The 17934-nt window shown below is 40.8% G+C and overlaps 3 protein-coding genes across 4 annotated transcripts in view; 2 read left to right on the plus strand and 1 right to left on the minus strand.

The window, feature by feature from the left end:
- Positions 1-1016: 1016 nt before the first annotated feature.
- On the plus strand, positions 1017-14632 carry NEK4 (NIMA related kinase 4). The gene is made up of 16 exons (XM_015640706.3): positions 1017-1193; positions 3604-3870; positions 4869-5066; positions 5922-6029; positions 6715-6869; positions 7490-7631; positions 8477-8902; positions 9311-9364; positions 9588-9728; positions 10546-10671; positions 11015-11078; positions 11479-11585; positions 11697-11785; positions 12396-12601; positions 12732-12865; positions 13548-14632. Exons 1-16 carry the CDS (start codon positions 1101-1103, stop codon positions 13638-13640), a joined length of 2403 nt encoding a protein of 800 aa, XP_015496192.1. The 5' UTR covers positions 1017-1100; the 3' UTR covers positions 13641-14632.
- A 61-nt stretch (positions 14633-14693) lies between these two features.
- On the minus strand, positions 14694-17762 carry SPCS1 (signal peptidase complex subunit 1). Of its 2 annotated transcripts, XM_015640710.3 has the most exons (5): positions 17431-17762; positions 16817-16857; positions 16612-16671; positions 16204-16290; positions 14836-15286 (listed from the first exon to the last, which is right to left on the minus strand). In XM_015640710.3, exons 1-5 carry the CDS (start codon positions 17684-17686, stop codon positions 15164-15166), a joined length of 567 nt encoding a protein of 188 aa, XP_015496196.1. In that variant the 5' UTR covers positions 17687-17762; the 3' UTR covers positions 14836-15163. The 2 variants fall into 2 exon arrangements, with proteins under 2 accessions (XP_033373305.1, XP_015496196.1); XM_033517414.1 differs by lacking the exon at positions 16817-16857 and having other exon boundaries at positions 14694-15286; positions 17431-17617.
- GLT8D1 (glycosyltransferase 8 domain containing 1) overlaps positions 17667-17934 on the plus strand; it is a 6933-nt gene continuing 6665 nt past the window's right edge. The window contains exon 1 of the mRNA XM_015640709.2: positions 17667-17808. The gene's annotated coding sequence lies outside the window, so the exon portion shown is untranslated. The remainder of the gene's footprint in view (positions 17809-17934) is intronic.

Genomic DNA, 17934 nt, shown 5'->3' on the forward strand with positions numbered 1-17934 from the left:
AACATCTCTTCTATGTAAGAGCTCCAAACAGAAACTCACAGTCATTTCTGTACTGGCAACTGAGATTAATCTCCACCCCAGACCCACTTTTTTCCCAAATGAAAACTGTCATCTTTCTGATACTTCCTTAAAGGCTTTCCCTGGCTCAAATTTACTGCAGCTATAACAGAGCTTGCAGTCTGTGAAAGCCATCTAAGCTCCATTTCAAAAGTATCCCTGTAATTCTCCATATCACTCAGGTACCCAATTTAGGTATCGTTATTTGACATGTATCCTGTCCAGTCTGGAAACTTCTCATTACATGGGTTCCTATTTATCTTCATGGCTGAAACCAGGTCCGAGCTGACAGGTCTTGCCTCTTGCATGCCCAGCGTGCACCCAGCCTGCAGGTGCAGGGCCATTTTCCTGTGTTTGTTACCTTGACAGTGTTAATTCTCTCTTAAACTTTTTAGCATTAAGATGGATCAAGATTGTTTCAAAGCTACATACAAAAGTTGTTATCTTCTTCCTTAATATGTACTACAGAAAATGTAATTCTAAGGAATTTCAGGTTTCAGCAAAAACATCCATGAAGTTGAAGTTGAGACGATAAAATCCATAGAACACTTTCATCACCCACAATACCATGAAGAACATGCATGAAACTGCTTCATTTCACCCGTTAATGAAAGACAGACTTCGAGGACTAGGAGTTACGTGCTCAGGGAAAACAAAACATTCTATTTTCTGGTTTTCCTGCAGTCAGTGTTATGAGGTGCAAGGGACGGGATGGTTCTGTGGAGCCGGAGCTCACGGCAGGCGTTGTGGCACAGCCGTGTGGCTGTGGGGTGCTCAGCTCAGGGGTGTGGCGGAGCAGCCCGCCGGGCACACGCGGCACGCGGGGCGCTGAGGGGACGGCGCTGTCCCGGGGCCGCAGCGAGGGGCGGGCTCGCTCCCTCAGCCGCGCTGCCCGCTCTCAACATGGCCGCCGCGCCCGCTTCCAAAATGGCCGCGGCGGCGCCGCGCCCGCGCCGGGAAGCTGCGCGCCGGGCGCTCCATGGCCGCGGCCGCCCCGGGCATCTCTATGGCAGCGGGTGCTGCCCGGGCCCGGCGGTGGGAGGATGCCCCTAGCTGCCTACTGCTTCCTGCGGGCCGTGGGCAAGGGCAGCTACGGGGAGGTGAGCCTGGCGCGGCACCGCCAGGACCGCAAGCAGGTAGAGAGGGGCTGGGCCGCGGGGTTTGGGCATGGCGGCGGACGGGGCTCGGCGTGAGGGGAATGGCCGGGGCTGGGCTGTGGGTGTTGCGGCGTCTGTACAGCTGTGACCCGTACCCAGCTGTGGCCCGTGACCACCCCGGGCACGACCAGGACATGGCAACGTGTGGGGATGCAGGTGTGACTGCGGCCAGGTGTCAGGGTGGGGCTGTGACCGTCACCGTGTGTCCGGGTGTGGCTGTGATCATCATCTGGTGTTGGCGTGTGGCTGCAGCCACTCGAGCTGATGTTTCCGTTCTCTTCCCTTGTCTATAAGAACTTGAGTTAAAGGTGTGGAGACGACTCTTCCCGGGAAGGTTTTGTTTGCATCAGAGTAGAAGCACAAGTATTTTTGTTGGAAAACTGAAATAATCTGTCTAGTCTGGCCAAAGCAGAGGTGTTCAATAGGAAATGTGAGAAGGCAAAGAATGGGGATGGAGAACATCCAGAGACCAGTGCCACAGGAACCTCCTGGGTGAGCCTGATGCCCGGGGTTTTACTGGAGGTGATGGGAGGTTTGTTCCCAGCAGGGATCAGAGGGTGTGTCCTTCTCGGATGAGGGCACTTCCCTGCTTGGAATCCCGAGGCAAATCCCTGTGACCCCTGCCTTGGCTAGCAGTGATGGCTGGACTTGTTCCCTCCAGGCCATCACCACGGTGCACAGTCCAATGTCCTCAAAGAGTTGCTCACCTCATCCTAAAAGTAAACAGTTCATTGAGGTCACTTTCACTCGGATACAGGTCCTTGGATTTCATTGTGGTGCTGCTGGTCAGTAGCACTGGCAAGAGCCTTGCTTCCTCTTTGTAGTTGCTTTATAAATATTTGGTGTGGTTTACTGTGTTTTATCTTTTGCCAACTTTTACAAAGTTTGTTCTGTAGCACCATGATCAGGATTTTTTGTTGTGGCTTTGGCACAGTGCCACATGTTCTGTGAAAGAAATTCTGTCTTACTTAAGCATATTTGCTGTTAACTGCTGGATTTTTGTGGAGAAGGTCAAGTAGCTTTAAGTGTTTAGAACAAAACAAAATGGAATTCATACACAATTTGGTATCAAATAAGGTGGAAGAGCATGGCAATAGACTTCAGTAGAGAATCTTACCAGGAAAACATGCTCATTAAACTAAATATAATCAATGTCAGGTTTAAAGTAAGGCTAATACATGTATTTTTTGCATTTTGGTGTGCATTTTCTAAAACATGCTAATATAAGCTTAAATGATATCCATACCCGGAGATAGACTTGTAGTTGAATTGTCACAAAGAACACAGTAGTAGCAGCATTTCTATTTTATTTTGAAATTAGGGGATGCTGTACACAATTAGCTTTGTGATATTCCTCCTGGAAGCTTTGCATCATCACAGGTTCTATCCAGCAGGCTTCTGAAACACAAAATCATGAGGTGCTGTAGATTTCCTGGGTAATTGGTTCCCTTGGTATATAGGGACATCTCCTCAGCACTTATTAAATGTGCTGGGCTAATTAATAGGCACAGCCTGGAGAACAGACACTGAACCATCTCTGAGGATGCTAAAATTCAGCAAGTAAAAATATTTTAAATGTTTTGATTTAAAACCTCTCCAATAAGAGCATGTTCAAACCATGTAACCATGACATGATTGTTCTGTGAAAAGCTGATGCCCTAAAGTGATGTCCTACAAAATTCTTATCAGGATAGGGCCAGAGTCAGACCTAAATATTGGTATTGTGGGTGATGGAAGTGTTCTATGGATTTTATTGTCTCATCTTCAGCTTCGTGAGTGTTTTTGCTGAAACCTGAAATTCCTTAGAATTACATTTTCTGTAGTACATATTAAGGAAGTAGATAACAACTTTTGTATGTAGCTTTGAAAAAATCTTGATCCATCTTAATAAAGAATAAAAGAAATTTAGGAATGAGCATAAGACCTTTTGTCTCTTTCAGATGACTTTTATCTTCTGTTTGCATATGATTGCATTCTTTATATATATTAAAGTTTACTATTGATGTGGCATTTTTGAGAGTAACTGTGACGCACAAACAGGTACTTCAGGCTTAAGAGATGAGTAACAGTCACATACTGAAAAATGTGTGGAGAGAAAGAGAGAAGAGAGAAAGAGAAATGTGAACATTAGTTAGAAGAAAGCAAAACATCACAAAATTCCTGAACAGAGTTGTATTCAGGTGGATAAATGGAACACACCTTTTTTCACTTCTGTGGTGTAAGGGTAGAAAAGAAGAAATTGTGCATAACTTTCAGCCAAACTGCAGCCTCCATAGAGAATAATGAATGGAGATTTCAAACACTGCATTTCCTTTAGATCTGGGGAATTCCCTAGGGCTTCTGCAGTGTTACTTTCATCTCTTACCATACACCTTGCCGTGTCTTACAGTATGTCATCAAAAAGTTAAACCTTAGAAGTGCTTCCAGCCGTGAGAGGAGAGCAGCAGAGCAAGAGGCACAGCTTCTGTCCCAGCTGAGACACCCCAACATTGTCACCTACAGAGAGTCCTGGCAGGGGGATGATGGCCACCTCTACATTGTGATGGGCTTCTGCGAGGGAGGAGACCTCTACCACAAACTCAAGGAGCAGAAGGGAAAACTCTTGCCTGAGAATCAGGTGGTGGAGTGGTTTGTCCAGATTGCCATGGCACTGCAGGTACAATGAAATGTAATTTTGTCACCTTCAGATATAATCTTAATTTGACTTTATAGGTATTTAAAAATTCCAGCTGAGCTGCAGCCTTTGGATTCCTGTTTGGCTGGGTTAGCATCTAAATACCGTGGTTATTAGTATATTAAAAATGGATTATTGCAGTCAAATTAACTATTTTAAGTAAGAAATTGCTGACATACTTTATGTCCACACCTCTGTAGCACAGTAGACAGTGGTTACCTTTGGGGTGTTTGCAACTATCATCTGAAATGCTTCTCTGTTTTGAAAGTTAACATTAAATTTACAAAATGCATTTTTTTCTGAAAAAAAGCATGTTTCAGAAGCATTTTGTGTTCAGTCTTTTTATTGCTGTTTTTAATGGTAAATTTAGACTACTAATGCATTATTTCTATTGAGCCATATCCTACTCTTTTAAATTTGTAATTGGAGGTTATCAAACTTTAAAGGCAATTGTGACAGCAATAAAGACCAGATATAGATGTTAACATTAAAGAATAAGAAATTGGACAGAAAATTCTATCTAAAAGTTGGCTGTCACGGTCAAAAATACGCTAATTATGGGTACTGCCTCTTGTTTATTATGACTAATTTTCTTCCCTGTTTACACAAAGCTCACATTGTAATTTCCTCTGAAATTTTTTTGGACTAAGACTGTCAAGAAATGAAAGCAGCAGAAAGTGAGTTACAGTCTTAACTTTACATTTTGATTTCCTCTTTTCTGCTGATTTACAAGGGCCATGCTTTTGGCTAAATTTGGTTAAAGTAGTGCCAAGTTTTGGGCCCTTGTCTGTATCAGTCACTTTTAATATTATTTCACCAATACTGCCTTAACAGGTCACTCCTGACCTTGAGAGTGATTTATGTTTCTTCCACTTCTGTGTTTTCTTTTTTTGATTTGTGTAATGCAATTTTACTTTTCAGTGTAAAAGAACCAATTAGGAATTAATTAACCTTATTTATGTGGGTTTTTTTTCCCCTAGTATTTACATGAAAAGCACATTCTACACAGAGATCTTAAAACTCAGAATATTTTCCTGACACGAACAAATATAATCAAAGTGGGAGACCTGGGAATAGCCAGAGTGTTGGAAAACCAATATGACATGGCCAACACACTCATAGGCACCCCATACTACATGAGCCCTGAACTCTTCTCTAACAAACCCTACAACTACAAGGTACAGTATGAAAATGTCATTTCTATTTTCTTAGGAAGATTACTTTATTTGTCTGAGATCATTACATTATCTGTGGTTTTGAGTTTCTTATTGCTTCCAAGTGCTTCTAATCTTCCCAACGACCAAACAAAAATTAGGAGAGAGATTTGTAGGAATGTTTGTTTCTGGAACTGTTTGGGAATTCATAGCATGTGCTGAATTATCACAGCCAAGGTGTTCAGCACGCTGCCTGTACTTCTCACAGCTGGAGAGAGAGAGAATGGGAACAGAAGTATCAGTCTGTGTTAGAGACATGCACTTTCTGAATTTATTATATGGCAGACAGGAAGTTTTACACTCAAAAGTTGTATTAGAAATAATGGCAGCATTAAAAAACAACCCAAAAAAAAGGAAAAGGAAATTTTAATGAGAGGAATAAGCAGTGTTATTGTGAATTTAAAATAGAACAAAGCAAATATGTTCAGCTCTTGCTGTAAACCACACACACCATAATTATGAGTGTCTGTAATGAGCAAGAGCTGAGAGGGGAGCTTCTTCCAATGAAAAATAGAGATTTTTCATTTACAGTTAGGCTGGATATTGTACTAAGAAAGGAAGCAAGCAACTCTCCCCCCAAAGACAGCTAATTTCTACACTTCCTTTTGGGAAAATACGGGGATGTTTGTAAGAAAATAGTTCACTTGATCAAAATTAAAAATGGAAGAGTAAGACTGAAGCTAAAAGTTTGCAATGGAATTTGTCTTAATTAGCTTAGTGCCATTAAAAGCCTCTTTGAAAGCAGTTAACTAAGTCCAAAGATAAAACTTGTGCAACCAATAAGAAGTTCTCAAACATTTTCTCTTCCCCTTTTTTCAGTCTGATGTTTGGGCCTTGGGCTGCTGTGTTTATGAGATGGCAACGCTGAAACACGCCTTCAATGCCAAGGACATGAACTCCTTGGCTTACCGAATTATTGAAGGGAAGGTAAAAACTCCTGAGTTTTCTTATGTGTGCTTGGATTTTCTATCTAGAAATTGAGATTATCTTTTCTAATCAGAAATATTGCATGGAGTTGAAAATACTTGCATGTAATATACACCGTCATATGTAAGATTGTTGTTTCATGGTGCTGGATGATGTGATATCAGACCAAGGGAGTTATTCCCTTGTAGATATGGCTAGAGTTTCTCATTATCTCATAATGTAATGAATATACCAATTAATTTTCAAAGTCCTGAGATGACTTTCTTAATTTGCTTCTGGTTTTCATTATGATGGTGACTGGTTTTGCATAAACATTGCATAAATATTAAATTACTGTGTGATGCCATTTTCCTTTCATGGACAATTAGCTTATTTAAGTGTCTTCTTGCTTTGGCATATAATGAAGTTAATATGGATTTATTTTTTTATAATTTTTTAAGCCTATTTACAGAACTTCTATTGTTCATATTAATAGTTAGGAGCAGTTCTTAGACACATAGTGGGAATTTCAGTATTTTTGTTTATTATTAAGGGGTCAGGCAACTTTCAGCATTTGAATAATGAGTCCATTTTTAATACGTATTTTTTTATGTAGCTGACCATAATGGTCACAAATAAACATTGTAGCAGTAGCCCCTGTTGATGAATATATTAAATAATATCAGGCTTCCCTTTCCTTTCACAGCTGCCACCCATGCCAAAGGATTACAGCCCACAGCTGGTAGAAATAATACAAACTATGCTCAATAAAAAACCTGAGGAAAGACCTAGTGTGAAAAGCATCCTGCGACAGCCATATATTAAACAACAGATTTCTTTGTTTCTGGAAGCCACAAAAGTGTAAGACATTTTCATTTGAGAGATTCTCTGCAAAATATTCATGTTATAGTCGTCTTTTTTTTTTTTTACAACTTTTCCTGGGTTTAGCAGGAGGATAAAGTAAATTTTGTTACGTGCAGCTACAAAGCATATGAACATGAGTTTCTTTGAATTCTTTGAAAAATATGAGGGAATTAGAATGGAAAATATTTTTTCTGCAAATTCAGAATAAAACTTTGTAGTGCTTAGAAATACAGAATTGGTAGAAAACACACACCTTTCCATATGGCTCTTGAGGCCATTTATCATCTGGGAGTTGAAAAACCAAGTTCCTTTTGATATACACTGATAAAGTTATTTTTCTTTGTCAGGTTTAGTCAGTTATTTTACTGCTTCCAGATAGAATTGACCTTGGTGCTCTGCAGAACAAGTGTATATTGCTGGTAGAGTCTGAATTGTGGTTTTAAGCTTCTTTTCTAGAACTGAAAATGAAGGTATTGTGCATAGCATCTGGTACTCTTCATATGATAGCTCTTCAGCAGAGTGGGTTTTTTGTTTTTTTTTTAGTTAGTATAATCTAAAGAAATATTTTAAGACTTTGTTGATGGTGACTGAATGAGCACCTTCCATTTTCTTTACAGGAAAGCTGCTAGAAATCATAAGAAAACAGTGAATTCTAAGCCTAAAGACCCTTGTTCTGCCGTCTCAGCAAAGAATGAATCTCACAGCAGGAATGTTACACACCAAAACCACTCCTCTGAGCAAGCTAGAAAATACAAAGTTGTAAGATACCGGGATTTCTTACCTTCAAAAAAAAGCCAAGAAAACCCAAATCCCTCTTGCTATTTCTAGATAAACATCTCAGTTTTATAAGTGCCTTGAGCATGCCTGAGAATATTAGATCTGAATTCCAGCAATGTGTAATATTCATATTAGGGAAGGAATTATTTTTAGATTAGAGTGGAAGTAATTAAACAGCTGTGGATCAGGGTAGCTAATTGCAATATCTATAAGATGTTAAGTAAACAATACCTGGTTTTATGTGAGTTACTCTTGGAGTATTTGGGATTAAATAATTTTTCAAATATTTTATGATAAGTGGTAATATTTTTTTCCAATCAAAAGCATATATTTATAAACTAATTATAGTCACAACCAAAATTGTTTATTGTTAAACTTTTTTCCAGTGGTTAGAACAAACCTTTTGTAATGGTTAATCTTGTGTATGTTTTTTGTTTTCTGTAATATGTCTGCTGTTCTGGGTTTGAGCTTTCAATGTTAAAATACTGAATATATGTGGTGGAGCACATCCTAAAAGCTCTTGGTGCTTGTTCTTCCCTTAGGAAAGAGCCAAGGGAGCACAACTTCTCTTTCATGGTCCTGGTGAAGAGTAGGTGTACTCCATGTGTATAAACCAATACCTGAAAGAGGTCATTTGCAAATCTGTGTTTCTTTAAAAATGTGGATATTGACTTTTTTGAGGCTCCTAATCTGTTATTGATCATAATTTCCTTTCAGTTTATGTGCTCTGGTATGTTCTTGATTTTCCTTAGGTGCTTAGAGAATTCTTTCATATGTGTGTAAAACCCAAAAGCTAACGACTTTTAATTTTTTTCTTTTAATCCTAGGATGAAGAAGATTGTGTCACCAAATGTAAAGCCACCAAATTTTGTCCCTCAGAGAAACCAGCTGTTGAGTTGGAAAGAAAACCAAGCAAAAATGATCTGACCAGCTTGGGAGACTCCATAGCTACCATCAGTGGAGTGAACATTGATGTCTCCATGTCAGAGAGGATGAAGTGTGGAAGGGAGAAGCGTGGCAGTGAGAGTATTCCAGAGAATAATAAAGCAAAGCATTTACATGTTCCAGGCCATTCTAAAATAACATCTAATAACCCACCAATTAAGGAAGATGGACAACAGCAAAGAGCAAAACAGGCTTTTAAAGCTGAAAGTATTGAGTCTCAGCCATCTTCTGTTGATTCAGTAGAAGATGATGATGACACTTTGAAACTACTGCAGCCTGTATCAAAAGACCAAAAGCAAACTGAGCTGGTAATGCATTATTTATTTGGAATAGAGTTGACCATTGGCCAGCTTTTACAATTTACAGAGCTTCTGCACATGTTTTTCTGTCAAAGTAGGATGTTGCTGATGTGATTACTGAGATTCTTAAGTAGTTAGTTAGGAGCATTATGTTCAGATTTGCAAAGGCAATATGGTTGAAGTAGTTTTGGGGTTGCATCTATCTAGATTGTTGGAATTCTGTTTTTACAGGGGAAAAAAAATTGGTTTTCCAGCTGACAACAGAGAGGGTAAGAATAGTTTTGTAACTTTTGTTCTATGTTGTAAATAGGCCTGAATGATCTTGATTTGGATTTGAGGACTAATGGTGCTGATTGTCCTCTCACTGCGTTTTGGTCTACCATGAGATTTTTAATGAGAAATAATTATTTTTTGCAGAGCTTGGATTCTACTGAAAAGCTGCTAGCACCCTTTGTTCCTGCTGTAATTCAAGTAAGTGTCCTTCTTTGAAGGTTTAGTAGCTAAAGATGCTGATACAACAGATATTTTATCTCTCAAGTAAGAATTTATTGTGGTTGTACCTGAGCTATGTTAAGGTGGTTGCAGTCCAAGTAGTAAAGCGGCCTGTTTTGGTTTTGGGGGTTTTTTAAGTGTTTTTGTATAAATCTGGAAATGACAAGTCTGCATTTTTTTTAAAAATGCTTTTACTTATTAGGATGATGTCAGTCATGGAGCTTCAGGAGATGTTCAGGGAAAAATGACCTTCCACATACAGCCTCACAGCTCTGTCAATGAACCCTCTCTCTCACAGCAGCAGCAGCAGAAGAGAGAACTTGCTGAAGGCTGCTCAGAGAAGGTGCAGATACTTGAAAAATACTTCTCCTCTTTCCTTTAAGACTCCTGCGTTTTTCCTCTTTAAACGTGGGACCTTTTTTCTAAAAAAGGGTGGGTGTTTTAATGCTGTTCTTGTTTCATGTGTGTCTGTATAACTTCAGTGGTAACAAATGCACATCACTGAAGGTGACTTAGAAGCAGCCTGAGTAAATATTTGAAAATCCCAGTACCTCACAGGGATAAGGTGGGTGTACCAGATGGGCTGTGCCTTTACTGGGTTGCACTCTTTCCTAGGAAATTCCATTAGGACACTTGTTTGTGACTACAAGTCAGTATCTTTGTGGATAAGGCTACTTGTGCTGGGTAGTGGTTTAGTAGTGCTTTAGAACAGATGAGTGATGGCTGCCCTGAGCTTCTGAGTGCAAACTGTGGGAAGAAAATCTTGTCATGCACACAGGATAGAGCTCCTGTCAGTTCTTCCACACTGAGCAGGGAGGTTTCTTTGGAGAAAGGCAAAAGGCTAGAGAAAGGGGTGACTGGTGACTGATAACCTGGTTTTCTTTTTGGGTTTTGCTATTTGGGGGTGGGGACAGTTGTTGCAAAGGCCTTGGCTGAAAAATAGTCTGGGAGGAGGGGGATGTCAGGATGGAAAGAAGGGAAATGGACACAAGCAGAGATGTAGAGAGGGAAGGGTCAAACTGGGAGATGTGAAGAGGTTACAGTAGGATTCAAAATCTCTGGCATTCAGCTGTACCATGCAAAAATGTCTTCTAGATTACAGAGTACTTAAACTTTTAATAATAAAAAAATAATAAATTATTGCCTACTTCTCTGTCAAGTTCAGAGCAGTTTCTCCTCGGCCTCTACCTGTTCCTTCTGATGTGACCGCAAAGACAGCCCAGAGGGGTACAGAGCACCCTGAGCCTGCAGATAGTGCCAAATCCAGCCAAGCAGCCATTCCAAAGGTTAGTGATGAAAACTGTGTCTACTTGCTTTTGTCTCATTCCTTCTGAGCAGTTCTTTCCATGAGTGTGTGCACAGTGAGTAAAGAAATGTGTAGTAGCTTCCTGCCTCAGGGGAAGCCCTGCTCAGTGTGGGATGAGCCTTGCTGAGCCTTGCAGGTCAGAAGCCCCTTTTCTGGAGTTCAGACTGGTCACATTGAAGACAGTTTTGTAATAAATAATTAAACATTAAATAATAGCTCCCTCTCCCATATAAATTGAAAAGGATTTTTTGCTTAATAGGTGATTAGAAAACTAAAGCCATAATGGTGATTGCAAATTAATATCAAATTAACTTCCTTTGAAGGAGCGGCCCTTGTCAGCAAGAGAACGGAGGAGGCTGAAACAGTCTCGGGAGATGCTTCCCTCTGGTAATTTTTATGTTTATATGTTAACAGTTTATGTGTAAGTGGGCTAATAACTTCTTCATGAAGAAATGACAACTACTTGCCTGTTCTTCACTGCCATCTTCAGAATGGTGCACTAAGGGGGTAGTTCTTTGTTAAATAAGAAGTTCTGTTAACATGTCAGTATTTTTCTGCTTTTTAGTAATGTTCAATTGTGTTCTGTGTTGACAATTTATCTTTGCAATGTACATGAAATGTAGAATATTCACTTTCAGACAGAAGTTTCAGTGTTTTCTATTAGCAAAATACCTACCTCCTTGCCTGCCTTCTGCTAGGCAATAGATTTTTTTCTTGCATGAGCATGGAACTAATTCAGAATATACACAGCTTAGTTGTAAATATTTTCAAAATGTCATCCTTCCAGTGGTTCCAGCGAGACAGGCATTAAATGGTGCAGTAGTTGAAGCGAAGTCACTTGTGGAAAATTGTGTTAAAGTTCCTCAGTCTTCATCAGATCCCAGTATTTCTCAGGTAAACTTTGTCAAAAGAATTGCTTCCATGTAGGAACAGTAATTTATGCCATTATACTGCTGAATTACTTTCAGCTATTAGAATATTTTTATTTATTCCCTCTTCCCTTAGAGAAAGAGAGAAGCCCATTGCCTGTCTGATGATGAGCTAAGCTCTTCCACAAGTTCTACAGACAAGTCTGATGGTGATTCCAAGGAGAAGTAAGGATTTTGTTTAATACTGTGCCAGACTGGACCTTGACTTGGAGTGTAAAAAAAATCACACTTTATCTCCGCATAGTGAGTGATTGAAGAAGTATGTGATGCATGATGCATAAAACAGCCCCATTGAATTCTTGTCCCTCTGTAACTGTACACTTTCCATGCTGAACTTTCTGGGCCATGGGATTGTTTACTTCTGATTTTGTGAACTGTAGCTTCCCAGGAAACCAATCTTCCAGCACCAAAGGACATCTACTTTCAGGATGCATTAAAAGTACAAATTAAAAAGTGCCAATATGCTTCCTTTCCACTGTAAATGAGGCTGAATTTATCTCTGATTTCTGTCAGTGTAAGCAGCTTTCAAAAGATGCAATTTGTTGCATTACCAGTCAGCAGTAGCCAGTAGGATTGTGGAGTTTTGCAGTGACAGGGCTCTGAGCCTTTGTTAAATGAAATAGTGCTGATGTTGCTATTGATAAAACTGTATCACAACAAAGAATATAACATGGAATACTTACTAGGGTCTCAATAAACTCATTGCACGCCCTTGGAACATAGAGTGGAAGTTGCATTATGATGGTGACTGAATTATTTCTTCCTTCTCTCCCAGGAAAAGCAGTGTGAATGAAATGAATGACTTAGTGCAGCTGATGACATGGACACTGAAAATGGACTCCAAGGAGAACTCTGAGTGCTGTGTAACCTCAACCCCAGCCCCAGAGTTTAAACTTCATAGAAAATATCGAGACACTTTGATTTTGCATGGAAAGTCACCTGATGAATCAGAGGAATTAAAAATGGAAGAGATTCCTTCAGGTCTGTTGCTCTGGGATTCTGTGGTAATACTTAAGAGCCATCCCATATTCTTTTGCAGAACATGAAAATTGTCTGTACTGAAAGTAATTACTACTGCACTGATTTTTTGATTGTATTTTATTTTTAATAGATATGTTATTGGTCCCTTACAAGATTAGGAGAATGGTTGAAATCCTGAGATCTGATGTGGTGCAAGGATTGGGAGTGAAACTTCTTGAGAAGGTGTACAGAATCATGGAAGAAGATGATGAAGCAAAAAGAGAGGTGAATGTCTTTCAAAATAGAATGGTTTAATTTCTTTATAAACCTAGATAAACGAGCAGGATCATTACCCTATTGTGGTAGGGTAAACCTTGATTCCAGAAAGTCTTTATGTAGCCATGGGCAGGCAATTACATAATATTGTAATTTTTACTCTTGAATTTGATTGTAGGTGTAGACTATGTTCAACTACAACTTCTTCAGAAACCATCAAAGCTTTAGAATTGTACCATGGTCCCTGAGTTGGGGAAGGTGTGAGGGATGCAAATAATTTTACTCTTTGCTGTTTCTCCAGTAATAATTTCTTTTCTCAAATTTTTGCCTTTAGATTACTTGCCTTATGCCCCTTATGTCCAAAATAAGAAATAATGTAACATCAATGCCTAATAAAGGTGAATGAGAAATACCTGCAGCTCCTTTTATTCAAAACTTGGTTACACTTACCCAGGCAGTATTTGTTTGTAACCTGTGATGATCTTGTATTTTAAATTTTGGGTGGCATTTGAAAGTCTCATGCTTTTAGACAACAACCATGTTAATTTTTCTTCTCTCTCACCTACATTTCCAAGCTTCACATGCTTCTTTCAGCTGAGTGCTTTGGTATTTTTTTGTTAATATTTTGGTTTCTGTTTATTTTCAATGCCAGTAAATGTTGTGGGTTTTGTTCTGTGTGTGTTCTCAACAGCTGCAGTTGCGGGAGCACATGGGAGACAAGTACGGAAGTTACAGTGCAAAGGCTCGGCACCTGAAATTCCTTGAAGAAAATGTGAAGCTCTGACCAGAATCTTTTTCTTGGAGAAAAGAACTGTTTTCTAGCTCCTTTGATAGACTGGATCAGCTTACAAAGCACATTTATCCATTGATCTCCTTTGCTGGAATAAGGAGGTGAACTTGCAGAAAATGTTACAGTTTGTAGTAATATTTTTAATGTTAAAATGTGAACCAGGCTATCAGTTTCTCAGAAGAGAAGCTGTTTAGTTTAGTTTTTAGTCCCTTAAAAAGTTGCTTTTCATAGATGCAAATAGGGCTGGATACCAAGTTTTGTATACTAAGGAGTGTCAAAAAAATTATGTTCTGGTTTGAATTTGTGATAGCAAAAAAAGGTTTTTGGTGTGGGGTTCTCATACTAAGTACAAAACAAAATCTTTGCCAAGGCTCTGATGTGGTAAACTATAATCTATTACATCAGATTGTTCTCAAAAATTAGCATGAAGAGACAATTACTAATTTTTGTGGAACTCAAGGTCTTTAGGTTGTGTAAATTGCCAAGTCCAAGTGCTGAAGGGGGCAGCTGTACTGCCTGTAGAGAGACTTTGTTCTTGTGTTTTGTTGCTGAGACAGTCACCAAGGTGGAGGAAAGCATTTGGTAACTGGATAAAATAAGTCTGAAAATGTCTGAAAGGAATGCAGCCATGGTTACTATGGTCCCAGCTGGAGAAATCCCTTTGCCTTACAAATACTAATTCCTTTTAGGAATGAAAGTGCCCAAGACCAGAATCACTTAGGGAAAATATAAAATACTTATTTCTCTTTGCATCCAGAGTGTCTTGCTACAGCCCCCAGACATTGTTGTGTACCATCTGTTTTCCCACAGGAAAAGCACATGTTTTTTAAATAATAAAGAAGTCAAAGGGAATTGAATTTGTAAAATAAAATTATAAATTAACAACCTGTGTATTTTCCTGCCTGTAGCTAAAATACTGTAACCTCCAGCAGCTCTGAGGGAGCATTCTGACATGACAGTAGTAAAATAAAATGCCTTTACCTATGGATCCTGCTGCTTCTCACACACTACATGCTCAAGTCACAATGTTTCAAGAGCTATTCTTACTTGTTTTTCCAAGGGAAATTTATTTTAAACAAAAACTGGCCCTCTGCACACTTATTTTCAGGTCTGTGGGGTATGTACCATTTCACAGTATTTGTTACAACCAGGCACTACTGACAGCTTGTTTTACACACAGGTAGAAATATTTCAGTAGAAGTCCAGCTGTTTATTATCTTTTCAGCTATGGTAACAGATTAACTAGAATTCATTTGATTCACTGTGTTCCTTTTTGGTGAAATACTTGAGGTGTGACCGCCAGTAGCCTTCTGAAGTTAATCCCCCATTCCCTGTATTCCCAAGGACTTCCCTGAAACTCCAGACCAAATTTCCAGCCTTCATGCTCCCTGCAGAGCTTGGTTGTATACAAAGTACAAACAAAAAAACCAACCCAAACACTAAGCCAAAGAAGTATTTCTCAGTGGAAATTAATTTAACAAAAAATTAACAAAGTAACAACCTGGAAACCAAAATTTTTAGCTTTTAGAATGTCTCTTTGGCTTCCTGTCTGCTGCCTTCTTCTCTTCTGTGCCTGACTCCTGGACAGGCAGCCACTTGAGGGGATTGCGGCGGTACATGGGCCACGGAGGGAGTGTCAGCTGAGGGCAAAGGAATGGAGTCAGAACATGGACATCGAGATGCTAAAGAGCTGTTCTGTACAGCTTCTTAGGAATATCTTCATCCCTAATTATCTATTAGTCCTAATACAACTCATAGAATTTCATATACATTTACAGTTTGCATTCCAAGTCGTGCTTAAGTATATGACTAAAGCATCCCAGGCTCTTGCAAGGAGGAGGACAGCACCCCCTCTGAGGAAAGAAGGACACCCCTGGACTCCTGAGGTGACAGCAGCATTCCAGCACCTCCCACACTGCACTGAGACCCTCCCCTTGCCTGGCATCACTGGTAAGTAACTGCAACCAGGCTGACTTGGGGATGTTTAAGTAAGGAGCAGATGGATGATGATGCCAGAGAATTATAGGGGCTTTTCAACAGTGCACTGTGTGTGTGTCTTGGGTAGTGATTGGTCAAATCATGCTGTATCTGAAGACTTGAAAGGTAGAAGAACCAAATGTAAAACTGGATTGGAAGTGCCCCAGTAGGAATGGGACACTTCTCGTGCATGGAAAAGGAATTACTCCTGAAATTCCATACTCTGTCTCCTTGTCTCTCCTCAGGGCAGGAACAGCTGCAAAATTGTCATGACACTGCACAGAAAGCCTCCTTGTCTTTTCTGTTACCAATGCTGTCAGCTGAACTTGACTTCAACTTTTATTGAAGTGAAAAATGAACTCAAAAGTGGCATTAAATTGCAAAAATTCTGCTAGCATTTTAAAAAAAGAACTTAATGGGCTGCAAAGCACTTTATACAGATCAAAGGAAGCACAAATATGTATTAATAAATCTGAATTGCATAGCAAGCATTAGTCTGTCCTGACAGCCCCTCAATTTAGCAATTATTCCAGATTAAGCAGTGAATGTCTTTTTTGGTTTAGGGAAAAAACATTCTTACCAAACATGATAAAGCAAATCCAGCCATAACTATGTAGACAGTCCATCCAAACTGTTCAGTGATGTACCCGTAGATAAAACCAATTACCTGGAAAAACGAATATATAAAAAAATCAAACTTTAAATGAAGAAAAACGTTTTCCCCCACCATGACATGATTAAGTTGCAGGGGGTGGATTTAGGTAGGAAAATACAGGTTTTTCAAAAGCACAGTTCATACATCTTTTTAACCTTTTCAAAATTGCAGGCCAGCAAGGAAAGTAAAAGATAGGAGGATGAAAAGTTTTAATCCATGACAGCCCCTCTTTGTTTAAAGCTTTTAGTGACCCCCAACAATAAGAAAAATATTTATAATATCAGCAAATAAAATAGTCTTTTATGTTCTCACTCACTGGTCTACTATACTTACTGCAGAAACAAGAATGATTCCTTGAAAAATCTGTTCTGCTAATTTTTGGCCCTTGTAGTCCTGTGGAAAGAGATGTTTTAGTCAGTTACTCAAAACAAAGATCTGCCCACTTAACTCTTTCAGGTTAGATCCTACAGTCTACCTGACCATGGGTTCTCAGCGTTTTTGTTCAACTTTCAAACCAGATTGGAATTATTTTTCTTACAGTGGCTGAAAACACCTCCTCTGCAGGCTTGACCACATCACCTAGAAACAGAAGCAAGCACTGTCTGATATGGGTAAGTGCAATGCAAGTTCAAAATATCACTTAGTCACCTTAACAATACGAAAAGCTGTATCACCACAGAAGAGAGTGTGCCCAAGAGGGTGTGTGTGGCACCTGTGTTTTTGGCTGACAAATATCTGGTGACCCTGCTTTGGATTGGATGATCTCCACTGGTTCCTTTCAAACCCAACAAATCTATGTTTGCATGACATTAAAAGTCGTGGCTCTCTGGGAGTACACGTTGCCCTCTGTCCGTCTACAGCAGAGGCAGGAAAGCACAGAGGGGTTTCCCTTACATAGCTGCGAAATACCTTCTTTTACAGCATGAGAATCCCAGCTCCCAGGTCAAAAACCGGAATTACATGGATTCATCCTGCATCACTCTAGCCGTGCATCCATCTATTTATCTATCTATGTGTCTGTCTGTCTGTCTGTCTATCTATCTATCATGCCAAGATCGCGCTGAGCCTGCGCCCACCCGTGTCGCCGTGCGGGCAGGGGACATTAAACCCGCGACCGGCCGTGTCGCCCGCAGCGTCCCGGTGGGGCCCTACCATCTGCGTGGGGATGGAGCGGAACACGCTCAGCATGGCGGCGGCGCTTCTCCGGCTTCTTCCCGTTCCTCTTTGCAGCAGTCTGCACGCTCCCGGGCGGGGCCCTGCTGTTCTCGGGGCTCGGCGCGGCCTCTCCGCAGCCACCGGGGCTCGTCGCGGCGGAGCGGAAGGCGGCTGCTGAGCTGGCCGGAAACACGCCCCGTCCGCCCCGCCCAGAGCTCCGTCGGCCGGGGTTGTCGCCTCCAGCCCCGGCCATCGCCTCCGCGCTGTCGCCACCGCTCCGGGGCCGCTCTGCTCCCCCGCACCGGCCGGGACGAGTCTCCTCGGCAACGGCGGCTTCGCCCCGCAAGACCCCGGCGTAGCCGCCTTCCCCCGCAGGTGCGAGGCGCCGCGGGGCCACCTGTCGGGAGCCCGCACTGGCTCGGTAGCCCGCGGGCTGCCCTCCCGCCGGAGCCTCGGGCTCTCCTCGCGGAGCCGCCGGGCAGAGCGGCGGGGTGGGCGCGG

The sequence above is a fragment of the Parus major genome, chromosome 12, assembly GCF_001522545.3.
Source record: "Parus major isolate Abel chromosome 12, Parus_major1.1, whole genome shotgun sequence".
NCBI classification, from domain to species: Eukaryota; Metazoa; Chordata; class Aves; order Passeriformes; family Paridae; genus Parus; species Parus major.

Bases quoted from the DNA above. Each gene is read 5' to 3' on its own strand.
- SPCS1 (XM_015640710.3), bottom strand. From the start codon at position 17,686: ATGGCCGGGGCTGGAGGCGACAACCCCGGCCGACGGAGCTCTGGGCGG. The intron at 16,858-17,430 runs GTAGGGCCCCAC...TTCTGTTTCTAG, and splicing joins GCTCCATCCCCACGCAGATG to GTGATGTGGTCAAGCCTGCA. The intron at 16,291-16,611 runs GTAAGTATAGTA...TCGTTTTTCCAG, and splicing joins GAATCATTCTTGTTTCTGCA to GTAATTGGTTTTATCTACGG.
- NEK4 (XM_015640706.3), top strand. From the start codon at position 1,101: ATGCCCCTAGCTGCCTACTGCTTCCTGCGGGCCGTGGGCAAGGGCAGC. The intron at 7,632-8,476 runs GTAAGATACCGG...TTTTAATCCTAG, and splicing joins AAGCTAGAAAATACAAAGTT to GATGAAGAAGATTGTGTCAC. The intron at 11,586-11,696 runs GTAAACTTTGTC...CTCTTCCCTTAG, and splicing joins CAGATCCCAGTATTTCTCAG to AGAAAGAGAGAAGCCCATTG.